Below are 16597 nucleotides of genomic sequence, written 5' to 3'. Positions count from 1 at the left end.
TATTTTGTTGTCTCTCTTCCTTTACTCACCTGAATGGAACGCTTTCCATCACTACCTCCTACCTTGAAATCAATAGCAAAATTTTGTAACTCTGCTGGAAGTCCATTGTACATGGCTACATTAAATGAATTCCTGATGAAGGGCTCTGGCCCGAAAGGTCGAATTTCTTGTTCCTTGGATGCTGCCTAACGTGCTGTGCTTTAACCAGCAACACATTTTCAGCTACATTAAATGAATAGTTAAAATCAAAAGCCCTGCATCAAATTTTCTTCTTTACTTACTTCAGACGCTCGGTTAATGGTGCACGTCCATAAATAGTAGCATCTTATTGTGTGTCTATTAAATGGGAGTTGAAATGAATATTAAAACAAACAAGTTCCACAATTGCATATTTGTTTCTGTAATGTTACCACTTGCTTTAAACTGCAATATTTTCTTTTTCTTTAACTAGCTTTTAGAATGCATTTTTCATTTTTCCCTGTTTTAAGAAACCGTTTTAATCTATGCAGAATCTTATACCTGTTTTGTGTTTCTCCAGCCTTTCTGACGTTCTTTGGAATTGCCAGTATTGGTTTGAGCTGCTTGGTTGCCCTGTTTCTATACCATGTAGTATTTGGCATCCAGTACCTGGGCATCTTAAATGGAGTAGCAGCGTTTGTCATTGTGGGTATTGGTAAGTGATCTGACAATGATTTCATTTGCTGTGCATTTTAACTATCAGGAGTTTTAACTATCAGGAGGTGAATATATTCATTGGAAAAGCTCAGCAGGTTTGTGGAGAGAAATTAGGGTTAACATTTCAGGTTCAATGATCCTTCCTCAGAACTGATGGTAGCTAGGAAAAAGTTGGTTTTATGCAGAAGATATGGTGGGGGGATAAGGAGTAAAGATAGGTGGAGATAGAGCCCAAAGACAGAGAAGAACAGATGAACAGGCAAAAGAGTGGATAACAATCAGCCTTGGAGAATGATTGTTTCAGCTCAGTACCTTGTTTCCTGGCCAACACCTGTCTCAGGCTTGCTGCAGTGTTCTAGTGAAGCTCAGCACAAGTTAGAAGAACAGCACCTCATTTTCCACTTCAGAACTCTACAAGCTTCTGGACTCAATATCCAGTTCAACAATTTTAGAGCTTGAAGCACCTTCTCCCATGTCCTTAGCACAACCCCCCACACACCAGGTCTTGTTATCACATCGTCTGCTATTGCATACAACCCATTGTTAGCCATTAGTAGTTATACATTCTGTTCTTTTCTTTGGGTGCTATCTTCTGCATAAAAAACAACTTTTTCCGAGCTACTGTCAGTTCTGAGGAAGGGTAACTGGACCTGAAATCTTAACCCTGATTTCTCTCCACAGCTGCTGTCAGACCTGCTGAGCTTTTCCAGCTATTTCTGTTTTCCAGCATCTGCAGTTCTTCAGTTTTTATTGTGAATATGTTCATTTCAGTTTTTTAAATCAGTAAAGGTAAACCTATACATCTAAAAAGTAAAGAAAGGATTCTAAGTTTATTATACAAATGAATAAGGCCTTAATTATCTAGTCCTGTTTCTTTCTTCATGCTCATTCAAATGAATGAACTTCATGCTGTGGAATAGAATATGTGCTATTATAGACACCCATTATCAGCATCAAATCAAAGACGAGACACAACACTGTTAAAGATCCTTCAATATACCTCAGTACCAACTCTATTGAAAATTTTTTTCATACTCAAAAAGCCTTATTCTATGTTGGCTATCCTGTGGTCTTTGTAAGTGACTACCCACTTAATTTCAATTTGAGTTTTTGCTTTGGGCAGTGAGCCTGAGTTCATGGGAACTTACTGCCCAAAATGACTCATTTACTCTTTCATAGCTAAAGCTGTTCTGTTTCTATTATAAGTGTAAAAAAAAGTTGACTGTTTAATTTTAAAATATTGTTGAAAAGTGACACACTTCATTTAAACCTTTCATCATTGAAAAGCAAAGGGAGAACGATTAGGAGAGGAAAATGCTGATTGGTAACTGTGTTGCTAGGAAGAATGTACCAATTAATGATGATTGGCAGCTAACTTCTAAGCATTGTTCAGATGACTTCATTCTGATTCGTCAAGACGGTACCCTGAGAAATGAATCAGCAAATTGCTGTCATATATTTTGTTGACTCTGCCAATTTAGGGTTGTCAGTCAGGTTTTCAGTTTTGCACTTAGGTGTACTATGAACTGAGTATATTAACACAAGGGATCTTTTCTTCAATTAATTATTTACCAACATAATGAGTACCTTACTGCACTGTCCACCTGAGGAAGCTCAAAGTTTCCATTTCTCTGGCGAGTAGCATTAACAATCGAACATCAAGCAGCTGTTCACCAAATACAAATGATCTGTGAATGCTATTTAAATAAATCATCATCCAAGCTGCATTATGTATCATATAATGCAGTTCCCTACCATTATTAAATAAGATTATGATTCTTGGGACCTTACCTCTTCAAAATCTTAGGTGTAAGGGAATCAAATAGATTTATCATTTGCTACACACATGCAGTAATTCATATTTGCATGGTGTATGCAGTAAGTATGGTTGTGTTAGGTCTTGCAGCAGATGTGTGACATACCTTTAAGGGATATGTCCATGATATCATCATCATACCTTGGTATCTAACTTAATATTTTGAAGTGGAGGGGCCGGTATTGGATTGTGTGGACAAAGTTAAAAAACGCACAACACCAGGTTATAGTTCAACAGGTTTCTTTAGAAGCACTAGCTTTTGGAGCGCTGGTCCTTCATAAGGTAGCTGTGGAGCAGGATTCTGTGTCTTATGATCCTGCTCCACAGCATCTGGTATTAATTTAATATTTTGAAGCTATCAATCCCTATCTTGCAGAGCTCTGTTCACCTGTAAATCCCTGTAAATCCCTTCACTCAATACCCTATCATTATTTGAAATGTTGCTGTTCTTTTGAATGGTGCATCTGTGTGAAACACCACTTACAAACATTTAAAAGAGTCAATCCATTGAAAATATATCTCTGTTCTACCAGCTTTACATAAGAATTTCATCCAAGTACATTAACATAAAATGAGGATTGTCAATCTTTTGAAATGCTCAAAAGGCCAGTTTTTTTTTAATAAAGCAAAATTCTGCAGACACTGCAAATCTGAAACAAACACAGAAATTACTGGAGAATCTCAACAGGTCTGGCAGCATCTGTGGAGAGAGAAACAGAATTCATATCTTAAGTCCAGCATGACTCTTCTTCAGAACAGAACTTCAGTTATATCTGAGTTGAAATGTTAACTCAGTTTCTCTCTCCACAGATGCTGCCAGACCTGATGAGTTTTTCCAAAATTTCCTGTGTGTGTTTCAATTTTTAAAAAAAATCTGTTTGCTTTTTCAGTTAAATGTTGTATTTTCAGGGGTGGATGATGTATTTGTGTTCATCAACACTTTCCGGCAAGCAAGCCACCTTCGTAACCCACAGGAAAGGATGATTCATACCATTAAAACAGCAGGGAAAGCCACCTTCTTCACCTCATTCACCACAGCAGCTGCTTATGCAGCAAATATATTTTCCCAGGTCAGTTAATTATAACAAACTTCATGCTGTGTGCAGTCTACTGATTTCTTTTATTTGCCTGATTGCGATATTTCCCTGTTTCTTTCTGTTCACAATTTTTGCATGAGTATGTTTGTTTATAATGTCAATCTCAAGGGCTGTCTTTCATTCCAGAGGTTGAGGGATTGGCTAAAATCTGTTAATTAGATGAAGCAAAGTGTTCACAATGGCTATTTCAGAATCCCTTGATATTGTTGTTAACTTACTTGGTTATAGTTATTTTTCATCAACCTGTTCAGACACATTACGATACACCTCTCCAGCAGGTGAGATTTGTTCCTGGCCAGCAGTCGAGACATTACCAGTGCACCACAAGGACCCCTTTATTTGATTATAGCCCCATATATTCAATTGAAACTGACTTGTTCCACTTGTCCAATTTGCAGCAACATGCATTAGTTTTAACATCAGTATGATTTTCAAAATTTAAAGAATTGATAGTTCATTTCTGACCATGACTGAATCCTCATATCAGTTTGGAAAGCTAAATGTCTCATTTTGACTTCAAATTCACTTTCGCTGTTCTAATATCCTTTTGAAAGAGAAACCTGCCTTTCTAATCTAGATCATGTCTCAGTTATCTCTACCTCTGACTGTTGCATTGGACTCCTGACTGGCCTCCCATTGAACACTCTCCATTAGGTCAAACTCTCCATAAACTCTCCATAAACTCCATAAACTCTCCACGTTCTAACTCGTGCTACTGCCTCTTCACCTATCACCAATTTACACTGGCTGGCAATTAAGCAATAAGTTTCAAATTCCTGCATTGCCTCAAAAACTCTGGGTTATCTGAACGCTTCACTTCTGGCTTTTGATTGCTGCGCCACTTTCAGCTCACCTCTAAGGACCTTCAGCACCTGAATTCCTTTCATAAATCTTTCCCCTTCTCTCCCATTCTTTCCAGCTTTTTGACTTTACCTTCCTTAACATCTCCTTAGATAACACTGACTCATACTTTATTTAATAATAATTTCTGAATAACATAATACAACGTTTGACCATGTTAATAGGTTTGTTTAAATACAAGTTGTTGTTACATAAGACTGGAATCCTATACAACGGGACTGACTTAATTATCCTCTGAGGTGCTGAGACACATCACTTAGTACCAAACTGCTACCTAAGCAGGATACTACCACTTCTCAAAACAGTTTGGGATGAGTAATAAATACCAATTTTGCACGTGACATTTATTTTCCAAGACGGAATTTAAAAATCTGCTATATTAATTTAGTTTCAGTTTGTTCAAAAACAATGTAAATTGATCAGTTTGTGTTCAGAAACTCAGCATCTGTCCAATTAATAATTAGATAGCAGAATAATAATTATATCAATTGAAATTGAATGCATAAAGATTGAGGGTATTAATTGAACACATAATTAACTACTTCCATAGTAGGTAGGAGATTTTTAGTTTAAATCTTAGTGTTGTCTCTCTCAATCTTGTATGAATAGATTTGGTGGGGTCTTGTGGCACTGTGATAGTGTCTATATTTTTGTGCCAGAAAATACCAGTTAACCTGAGGATATAATTTTGAAGAAATTGTGACATAATAGGTCAAGAAATGATAATTATAAAGAGACAGTCAGTGGCACAGTAAACTCATGAGGTATATATTTGCAGTGTTTCACTTTGAACAAGTTAATTCTAAGACCTAGCTCTGGTTTCTTTCTTGACCACTGGAATATAACATAGGAATGTTTATTTCACTTTGTCTTTTACATTTTATTAATGTTTGAAATATGTTGTTTGAAAGTAACTTTTTCTGAGATTATTAATGTGAAGGATGTTAATTTTGGATGATTGCCTTTAATTTGATTATCTGCATTAACAACATGTCCTCTGTGATCAGGAGTAAAAATGGTTTCATTCAAGGTAAAACTTCTACTTTATTACCCCAATTTAATATCTTATTTCACAACTTGGGGTGGCACTTCATCTTCTTCAATAGGATGTATTTATTTTCCAGAACCAGCCACAAACCTGATCTTACTGAACCATCTGCCAGTTTACCCTTACATTCACACCCGTCAGGAAATGTAATGCACATCCAAAGACATATCTCATATATAAACCTTTTTGCCAGCAAGACAGGAAACCAGTCCAACTAGATTTGAACCATGATCAGCTAAAATTCAGATTATTCCACTTTCAGTACTGATTCATGGCCCATTGACCTATGTTATTGTTTTTGATGTTTAATAATTATAATATTTCTATTCTATGCCTCGCAGATCCCAGCTGTCCATGACTTTGGACTATTCATGTCTTTGATAGTTGCTTGCTGCTGGATGGCTGTTCTGTTCCTTATGCCAGCAGCACTCTGTATCTGGAGTCTGTACATCTCACCTCTGGAAGCATCCTGCTGCTCCAGGTAGAGGCAGCCTTTTAAAAAATATCTTTTGTGTTTATATGAACTGGACTATAAATTTGTAGTTGTGCTTTTAGAATTTGTAATGAGGAAAAGGTTGTGGTGCAATAGTTAACATCTCTGCCTCTGACCGAGAGTTTTGAGGTTGAGTAGCAGTCTAAAGCTCAATGCCTGAAGAAAATACTTGTATAACATTGCCAGTCAAGTTGAATAATAACCTGCAGATCTTTCGGAAAATACCAATGGTAGACAGTGAAAGCATGGGGGAAAGCTAACATGCAGAAACGCATGTTGCTATAGCAACTTAGATTGAATGTGATTTGTAACACACCTTCACAATATGTTGTCGTGTTGCTATGGTTGTTCTATCAAGTTCTAACTTCCATCTGAACTTAACATTAAGAACAATTATCCTGCTCAAGCCATGAAGGGCCCAAATTCCATTGTCAAATTTATAACATAATACTGGAGGTCAAATTAGCAAATATGCTACTTGTGCAGAGTTGTATTAATCATCTATTAGAACCACCTACTGTTCCAGAATCAGTTTCACTGACTTTGAAAGAACTGAATATCAGATATGATTGTAACAGATTGAAAGTGATTCCATCATTTTTATATCCCTGTCCATGGTCTGTTTCACACCTAAAGAATTCTCAGTCATGAAATGCACTTGGTCCCAGGGTTCAATAAGAAGAAAAAGATTTAGGCATTCAGTTAGATAATGCTTTGATGTTTATATCAGATATAGATAGGGTGGTTAAGAAGGTGTTTAGCATGCTTGCCTTCATTGCTCAGATCTTCGAGTAGAGCCTGAATAGACACTATGCTGAGATTATGAGGGGCTGGTGAGGCCTCTTCTACAGTTATGTGCCCCAGTTGTGGTCACTCTGTTATAAGGAGGATATAATGAAGCTGGAGAAGGTTCAGAAGAGATATAACAGGATATTGCCAGTAATGGTGGGTTTGAGTTATAATGAGAGGTTGGATACGCTTGGACTTTGTTCACTGGAACATAGGATATTGAGGGGTAACCTTCTCGAGGGATATAGGTAAGGTGAATAGCAGGTGTATTATCCCTATGGTGGAGGGTTTTCAGACTAAGGGGCATACTTTTAAGGTGAGAAGAGAGAGATTTAAAAAAGCATGAGGGGCAATGTTTTTACACAGTGGTTTGTGTGTGGAATGAATTTCCAGAGGAAGTGGTGAATGCAGGTATGTTTACAATGTTTAAAAGTCATTTAGGTAAATACATGAATTAGAAATAGTTGGAGGGATATGAGCCAAATGCAGGCTGGTAAGACTAGTTTAGTTTGGGATTATGGTTAGTATGCACTGGTTGGACTGAAGGATCTGTTTCCATACTTTATGACTCTGACTCTGATGAAAATTACAAAACTTCTCATTCTTGATCATTGTATATAACTTCTGTTTCAAGTGTGCATTCTTCTATGGAGGAGTACTGAGAGAAGGCTACCCTCCAACCTACAATTGAACAAAAAGACTAAGGGGCACTTCCAAGGTGGCAGTTCCAAATGGCATGGAGATAAATAATATTAGGGAACAAAATCACATTCTTGGCCATCAAGAGCAAATAAAAAGACATTGCTTAAATAGTACGTTAGCATGCAATATTTCTATGTAATTCAAGAAGTGTTGAATTTAGCGGCTGTGAGATAGAACATAGAACATTACAGCGCAGTAATGCGCTTCGGCCCTCGATGTTGCACTAACCTGTGAAACCAATCTGAAGCCGATCTAATCTCCACTATTCCATTTTCATTCATATGTTTATCCAATGACCATTTAAATGCTCTTAACGTTGGCATTACTTAACTGCTGCAGGTAGGGCATTCCACGCCCTTGCTACTCTCCAAGTAAAGAACCTACCTCTGACATCTGTCTATTCTATCTCCCCTCAGTTTAAACCTATGTGCCCTCGTGCTAGCTATCACCATCTGAGGAAAAAGGCTGTCACTGTTTAACTGTCCAATCGTCTGATCATCTTGTATGCTTCTATTAAGTCACCTCTTATCCTTCTTCTCTCTAACTAAAACAGCCTCAAGTCGCTCTGCATTTCTTTATAAAATCTTCCCCTCATACCAGGCAACAACCTGGTAAATCTCCTCTGCACCCTTTCTAATGTTTGGATGTCCTTCCTGTAGTGCAACGACTAGAACACAATACTCCAAGCATAACTGCACCAGAGTTTTGTACAGCTGCAACATGATCTCATGGTTCCGAAAATCAATCCCTCTACCAATAAAAGCTAACACACCATGCACATTCATAACAAGGCAATCAACCTATGTGGCAACTTTCAGGGATCTATGAACATAGAACAGAGATCTCTCTGCTCAACTACATTATCAGCAATCTTACCATTGGCCTAGTACTCTATATTCCTGTTACTCCATCCAAAGTGAATACTTCACATTTTTCTGCATTAAACTCCATTTGTCACCTCTCAGCCCAGCTCTGCAGCTTATGTATGTTCCTCTGTAACCTGCAACATCCTTTCACATTGTCCACAGCTCCACTGACTTAAGCGTCATCTGAAAATTTACTAACTCATCCTTCTACACCCTCATCTAGGTCATTTATAAAAATGACAAAGAACAGTGGCCCCAAAATAGACTCTTCTGGTACACCATTAGTAACTGAACTCCAGGATAAACATTTCCCATTAACCACCACCCTCTGTCTCCTTTCAGCTAGCTAATATCTGATCCAAATTGCTAAATTACACTCAATCCCAAGCCTCTGTACTTTATGCAATACCCTACCATGGGGAACCTTATCAAAAGCCTTTACTGCAATCCATATACACCATATCAACCGCTTTGCCCACATCCACCTGTTTGGTCACCTTCTCAAAGAACTCAGTAAGGTTTGTGAGGCATGACCTACCTTTCACAAAACCATATTGACTATTCCTAATCAAATTATTCCTTTCTAGATGATTATAAATCCTATCTCTTATAATCCTTTCCAACACTTTACCGACAACTGAAGTAAGGCTCACTGGTCTGTAAATATCAGGATTGTCTCTACCCCCCCCTTCTTGAGCAAGAGGACAACATTTACTAAACTCCAGTCTTCTGGCAATATTCTTGTAGACAAAGCCTCTGCAATCTCCTCACTAGCTTCCCAGAGAATTCTAGAATAAATCCCATCCAGCCCAGGGGACTTATCTATTTTCACATTTTCCAGAATTGTCAACACCTTCTCCTTATGAACCTCAATCCCATCTAGTCTAATATCCTGTATCTCAGTATTCTCCTTGACAGTGTTGTCTTTCTCCTGTGCGAATACTAACAAAAGATATTCATTTATCAACTCTCCTATCTCTTCAGACTCCACACACAACTTCCCACTACTGTCCTTGACAGGCCCTACTCTTACTCTCGTCATTCTTTTATTCCTGACATACCTATGGAAAGCTTCAAGGTTTTTCTTGATCCTACCTGCCAAAGACTTCTCATGTCCCCTCCTGACTCTTCTTAGCTCTCTCTTTAGGTTCTTCCTGGCTAACTTGTCACACTCAAGCCCCCTAACTGAGTCTTCATGTCTCGTCCTAACATAAGCCTCCTTCTTCCTCTTGACAAGAGATTCAACTTCTTTAGTAAACCACAGTTCTCTCCCTTGACCGCTTCCTTCCTGCCTGACAGGTGCATACTTTTCAAGGACATGCAGGAGCTGTTCCTTGAGGAGCTGTTCCTTGAACAAGTTCCACAATTCAATTGTGCACATCTTTTGCAGTATCCTTCACCATCCTACGCATCCTAAATCTTGCCCAACCACATCATAATTGCCTTTCCCCCAGCTGTAAATCTTGCTCTGTGCTATACACCTATCTCTTTCCATCGCTAAAGTAAACAGAACCAAATTGTGATCACTGTCACCAAAGTGCTCATCCACATTGAAATCTAACACCTGGCCCAGTTCAATTCCCCAGAACCAAATCCAATGTGGCCTCGCCTCTTGTTGACCTATCTGCATTCTGTTTCTGGAAACCATCCTGCACACATTAGACAAAAACCAACCCATCTAAGGTACTCAAACTATAGCATTTCCAGTCAACATTTGGAAAGTTAAAGTCCCCATAAGAACTACCCAGTCACTTTCGCTCAGACCAGAATCATCTTTGCAATCCTTTCCTCCAAATCAATGGAACTTTTTGGAGGCCTATAGAAAACTCCTAACACTTCTTTTCTGTTTCTAACCTCAGCCCATACAACCTCAGTAGACAATTCTTCATGAAACGTCCTTTCTACCACCATAATACTGTCCTTGACTAACAATACCACACCTCTCCTTCTTTTAACACCTTTCCTGTTCTTACTGAAAAATCTGAACCCCAGAACCTGCAACACCACTCCTATCCCTGCTCTATCCATGTCTCCAAAATGGCCACAACATCAAAGTCCCAGAGACCAACCCAAGTTCACCCATCTTATTCTGGTTGCTGCTGGTGTTGAAGTAAACATGCTCCAAACCACTTTCCTGCCTGCCAGTACAGTCCTGCGATCTTGAAACTTTATTCATGGCCTCACTACTCTCAACCTTCTGTACGCTGGAGCTACAATTCAGGTTCCCGTCCTCCTGAAGAGCATTGGCAAACCTCCCCCACCATTCCCACCCCCCCCCCCCCCACAAAAAGGATATTAGTAGCCCTCTGGTTCAGTTCTAGACCATCCCATTTGTAGAAGTCCCACCCACTCTAGAATGAGCCCCAATTATCCAGCTTTCTGAATCCCTCCCTCCTGCTCCATCCATATAGCCACGTGTTCAATTGCTCTCTCTCCCCATTCCTCACCTCGCTAGCACGTGGCACAGGTCACAAACCAGAGATAACAACTCTGTTTGTTCTCGCTCTCAGCTTCCACCCTAGCTCTTGAGTTAAATAGACATACATTTTGCACAGAGCTGGATCATAGTTTGCAAAGGGATGGTTTGAGCATTTTTTGTTTCCATAGCGGTTTTGTTGGAAGGAAGAATTTTAGACAGGAAACTGAGAAAACACATCGCTGTTCTTCAAATAATGCAATAAAACCTTTTTCAAGCCAGTAAGAATGAATCCTTAGTATAATAACAAAGGAACAATTACTCTGGCAACATGGCATGACCTGAGTGTCAGCTGGATATTATACTCAAGGACTGGTCTTGAACACATCTAAAACAAAATTGAGAATTTTATCACTTGAACAAAGATGACACACAAGTTAGCTTTTTTCTGTACTTTCGATAAGACCATGTGCAAATAAAGTACACTGAATGCATTTCCTTTAGCCATGACCAGTAACAGTGGCAGAGACTATAGCAATGCTTTACATCCATTAATGGGAATGTTGCTTGTCTTTGGAATAGTAATTTATATTGCATCTCTAGAAATGTTTCCTTTTCCACGAATTGATATTCTTTTCAAGCTGACTTCTTGAACTATTCTTGTTGAATTGTTGGATAAAATGAAGGCAGGCTTGCTGTTGATGCCTCCCATGATATATTGAAATGAGGTGATTTGTTTAATTCTACACTAGCAAAATCTAGCTTCACTTCACTATAATCAGTCGTGCCACTATCTTTGTTTCTAGACTCATGATCTGACATTAAGTCTTTTCACCTGCAATTTCCTCCAGTCAAATACTAGGAAAATCAAATTATTATCATCTTCCACCCAGCACAATTCTGTTTGATAGTCTTCATTCCCTGGTTAAGATTAAACCAGAATTATTGTAAACTGAGTTGATAAGGTTAAAAATCACACAACACCAGGTTATAGTCCAACAGGTTTAATTGGAAGCACACTAGCTTTCGGAGTGTCGTTCCTTCATCAGGTGCTAGTGGAGGGTTCAATCCTAACACACAGAATTTATAGCAAAAGTTTACAGTGTGATGTAACTGAAATTTTATATTGATTATATGTTAAGCCTTTCATCTGTTAGAATACCTTGATAGTTTCACTTCTTTCATATGTAAATCTCAAAACCGTTTTTTTAAAAAGTTGCGTTCTCAGGTTAGCTGTTAAAAGTAAAAAAGACAATAGGTGCAGGAGTAGGCCATTCTGCCCTTCAAGCCTGCACCACCATTCAATATGATCATGGCTGACCATCCTTAATCAGTATCCTGTTCCTGCCTTATCTCCATAACCCTTGATTCCACTATCCTTGCGAGCTCTATCCAACTTTTTCTTAAATGAATCCAGAGACTGGGCCTCCACTCTGGGGCAGAGCATTCCACCACAATGGTGATAGCTAGACAATATGTTGAAGGTGTTAGCCCCATGTTCTCTGTCTATGCCACGATGTTAAAATTGATTCTAATCTAAAAAGTGAGATAACAGAGTTTTACATGAATTCATGCAGTTTTTGAGCTCAGAGTTCTACATGAATGCATGCAGTGTTTGAACAAAGTACAATGTAACCCTGCAAGTACAAATTCACCCCACAATATATATGTGTGCATGTGGGTCTTTGTCTGTCAGTGTGTGTTTGTCTGTCTGGATTGGGTGTTGTGAGTGTGAGAAAGTGTATGTATTGTGTAGAGAGTGCAGAGTGTCTTAAGTCTATGAGGGGATGCATGTGTGAGTGTGGGAGTGTGTGTGTGTCTGTAAGGGTGTGTGTGGGTGTCTGTGTGTGCATCTGTGTATATGTGTGTCCATGTGTATATGTGTATAGGAGTGCCTGTGTGCGTGTGAGAGTGTGTGTGTGCGTGTGTAGGAATATCTGTGTGTGTGTGTGTATGTGCAATGGTGATCACCTGTAATGTGACATGAACCCAAGGTCCCGGTTGAGGCCCTCCCTATGGGTACCGAACTTAACTATCAGCCTCTGCTCGGCCACTTTTCGCTGCTGACTGTCCTGAAGTCCGCCTTGGAAGATGGTCACCCGAAGGTCCGAGGTCGAATGTCCTGGACCACTGAAGTGTTCCCCAACTGGCAGGGAATACTCCTGTTTGTTGATTGTTGAGCAGTGCCTATTCACCCATTGTCGTAGCCTTTGCTCGGTTTCCTCAATGTACCATGCCTCCAGGCATCCTTGCCTGCAATGTATAAGATAGACAACGTTGGCTGAGTCACATGAGTACCTGCCATGTACAAGGTGGGAGGTGTCCCCACGCGTAATGGTGGTATCTATGTCCACATTCTGACACGCTGCAAGATGGAGGAACGTGGTTTGGGGTTGGGAGGGTGAGAGATCAAAGGGAGAGGAGTGGGGCTAGATAGATGGGAAAGACGACGGACAGGTCAAGAGGGTGATGGAGGGTCTGGAACACCCCACCAACCAACCAACCCCACCATCCCTTGGCTGAACACTTCAATTCCCCCTCCCATTCCATCAAGGGCATGCAGGTTCTGGGCCTCCTCCGTCGCCAAACCCTAACCACCTAATACCTGGAAGAAGAACGCCTCATCTTCCGCCTTGGGCCTCTGCAGCCACACAGGATTATTGTGGATTTCACCAGTTTCTTCATTTCTCCTCCCCCCAACCTTACCCCAGTCCCAAGTCTCCCACTCGGCACCACCCTCTTGACCTGTCCATCGTCTTTCCCATCTATCCACTCCACCCTCCTTTCCAACCTATCACCTTCTCCCTCACCTTCATTGATCTATTGCATTCTCAGCTACCTTCCACCCAGCCCCAACCCCCTCCCATTTATCTCTGCCACCCAGCCCACAAGCCTCATTCCTGATGAAGGACTTCTGCCTGATACGTCAATTCTCCTGCTCCTTGGATATTGCCTGACCAGCTGTGCTTTTCCAGCACCACACTCTTGACTCTGATCTCCAGCACCTGCAGTCCTCAATTTCTCCTATTTTAAGTAAGTGGGCAACAAAGAATCTGATGGAATATAATGGATGTTGTACACTTTAGCTACATAAGTAGAAAAGCATTTGCAAAACTTGTAAATGTTAATGTTGAGAGGGTATGCTTTTACAAGGAACACAACAATATGACAATTTATCTATAATTATAAAGGGCTTTAATGCGACAACACAGAATTGCACATATGTGCAGTTTTGCTCTCTATATTAAAGGATTTATGGATTTATTTGGAGAGGCAGTGCAGCAAAGGACTTATAAATTGTTTTCTGTGATGAGAGATTGAATAAACTGAGCAGATAACCCCATGATCTCATTGAAACATACACAATTTTTCATCTGTCCTGCTAAATACTGAGAAACTGTTTCCCCAATACAGGAGCACATAGGCAGAATAAGAGGTTGACCGTTTTAGATTCCGATGAGAAGAATTTATTTCTGTCAAAGGTTTATTAATCTTTGGAGTTTTAGAAACATAGAGAGTAGGAGTGTGCCACTCAGCCCTTCAGACCTGCTTTGCCTTTCAATATGATCATGGTTGATCATCCAACTCAGAACCCTGTTCCTGCTTTCCCCGTACGCCCTTTCATACATTTAACCCTGAGAATTATGTAGAGTCATAGAGATGTACAGCATGGAAACAGATCTTTCGGTCCCAACTCATCCATGCTGACCAGATATCCTAAATTAACCTAGTTCCATTTGCCAACACTTGGCCCATATCTCACTTAACCCTTCCTATTCATATACCCATCCAGATGCCTTTTAAATGTTGTAATTGTCCCAGTCTCTCTATCACTACCCCGGCAGCTCATTCCATACACGCACCATCATTCATGTGAAAATGTTACCCCTTAAGTCCCTTTTAAATCTTCCCCCTCTCACCATAAACCTGTGCCCTCTAGTTCTGGACTCCCGCATCTCATGGAAATGACCTTATCTATTTACCCTATCCGTGTCCCTCATGATTTTATAAATCTCTCTAAGGTCACCCCTCAGCTTCTGATGCTCCAGTAAAAACAGCCCCATCCTATTTAGCATCTCCCTATAGCTCAAACCCTCCAATCCCAGCAACATCCTTGTAAATCTTTTCTGAACCATTTCAAGTTTCGCATTATCCTTCCTATTGGAGGGAGACCAGAATTGTGCATAATATTCCAAAAGTGCCCGAACTAATGTCCTGTACAACCACAACATGACCTCCCAACTCCCATTCTCAATGCTCTCACTAATAAAGGAAAACATACCAAACGCCTTCTTTACTATCCTATCTACTTGCGACTCTACTTGCAAAGAACTATGAACCTGCACTCCAAGGTCGTTATATCTAGCTCCTTCTTGAAAATATTAAATATATGGGTCTCAACTACTTTCAGTGACACAGAATTCTGCAGGCTCACCACTGTCTGGATGAAGACACTTCTCATCTCAGTCCAAGAATCTCTTAGCCTATATCCTTAGATTCTGGCCCCTGATTCTGAACTCCCCAGATACCAGGAACATCCTTCCTGCACTTACCTTGTGTAGTCCAGTTAGAATTTTCTTCTAAACTCTAATGAATTTCATCCTAATCAATCCAACTTCTCTTCATATGTCAGTTCTGCCCTTCCAGGCATCACTCTGGCAAATCTTAATTGCACTCCCCCCATAGCCAGACATTCTTCCTCAGATAAAGAGATCAAAGCTGCACACAGTACTCCAGATGTGATCTCACCAAGGCCTTGGATAATTGCAGCTAAAGATCCCTGCTCCTGTACTTGAATCTTCTCACTATGAAGGTCAACATATCATTTGACTTCTTCACTGCCTGCAGCACTTGTATGCTTACATTGTGAGTGGTGAACAAGGACACCCAGGTCTTGTTTCATCTCCCCCTTTTTTAATCGATCATCATTCAGACAATAATGTATTTGGCTATTTTTGAAATCATTTCTGCATCCTCCCAGTTCATGCTTCTACCTAACTCTGTGTTATCTGTAAACTAGGAGATATAATAATATAAAGGGAAATCCAAAGTTATCTATAAGCATTAAACAGTAAGCGAGCGTTTAAATGAGGAGTAGGACCAAAAATGGGTTTCAGTGTGGAGGCAAAGGGAATAACTGAGGTGATAAATCAATACCTTGCCTTTTTTATAGAAAAGAGGAGGATTATGCTCAGGTCATGGTAACAGAGAAGGGAACTCTGACATGAGAAAGGTCCATGATTGAATAGGAAACGTCTTGACAAGGCACCTCTGAAGAGCATCCCAGCCATGCCTACCTCCGTAACGCTGCATTCCCCATCAGAACCCACCAGCCTGCACATCCCTGGATGCTGTGGTCAATCTACCTAACCTTCACATCTTTGGACTGTGGGAGGAAACAGAAATCTATGCATTAACATGGAGACTGTGCATGCAGTATACAGACAGTTGCCCAAGGTTGGAATCAAACCTGGGTCCCTGGAGCTGTGAGGCAGCAGTACTAAACACTAAGCTACCATGCCACCCAATGATCAATAGGCATTTTTCAGGATGGAGGATGATTTGTATTGGAGTTCCCCTCAGGTCAGAATTGGAACCTTGTTGCATGTTTGCTTTAATGTATGCCATTACCTAACCACCAACATCCCTTTCAATAATGTTCCTCAATTTATCATAACCAGCTCATATCTCGTAGTAACATAGCTTCCTTTATTTAGATTCAGAACCTTAGTCTCAGAATCAACTACATCACTCTCCACCTTTATAAAGCATTCTGTCATATTAAAGTTACTCTTCCCCAAAGGCTATTGCACAGCTAGATAACCAATTATTCA

The 16597-nt window shown here is 40.0% G+C and overlaps 1 protein-coding gene across 5 annotated transcripts in view; it reads left to right on the top strand.

Annotated features, from left to right (window-relative positions):
- The window catches only part of disp3 (dispatched RND transporter family member 3), a 501842-nt gene that overhangs the window by 368808 nt on the left and 116437 nt on the right, over positions 1–16597 (top strand). For all 5 annotated transcript variants that reach the window (XM_060852435.1, XM_060852437.1, XM_060852434.1 and 2 more), the window contains 3 exons: positions 539–673; positions 3401–3561; positions 5839–5978. In XM_060852435.1, coding sequence (XP_060708418.1) covers positions 539–673; positions 3401–3561; positions 5839–5978 — 436 coding nt within the window. The remainder of the gene's footprint in view (positions 1–538; positions 674–3400; positions 3562–5838; positions 5979–16597) is intronic.

This window comes from Hemiscyllium ocellatum, chromosome 37 (genome assembly GCF_020745735.1).
Source record: "Hemiscyllium ocellatum isolate sHemOce1 chromosome 37, sHemOce1.pat.X.cur, whole genome shotgun sequence".
NCBI classification, from domain to species: domain Eukaryota; kingdom Metazoa; phylum Chordata; class Chondrichthyes; order Orectolobiformes; family Hemiscylliidae; genus Hemiscyllium; species Hemiscyllium ocellatum.
This window is presented reverse-complemented; position numbering and strand designations above follow the sequence as displayed.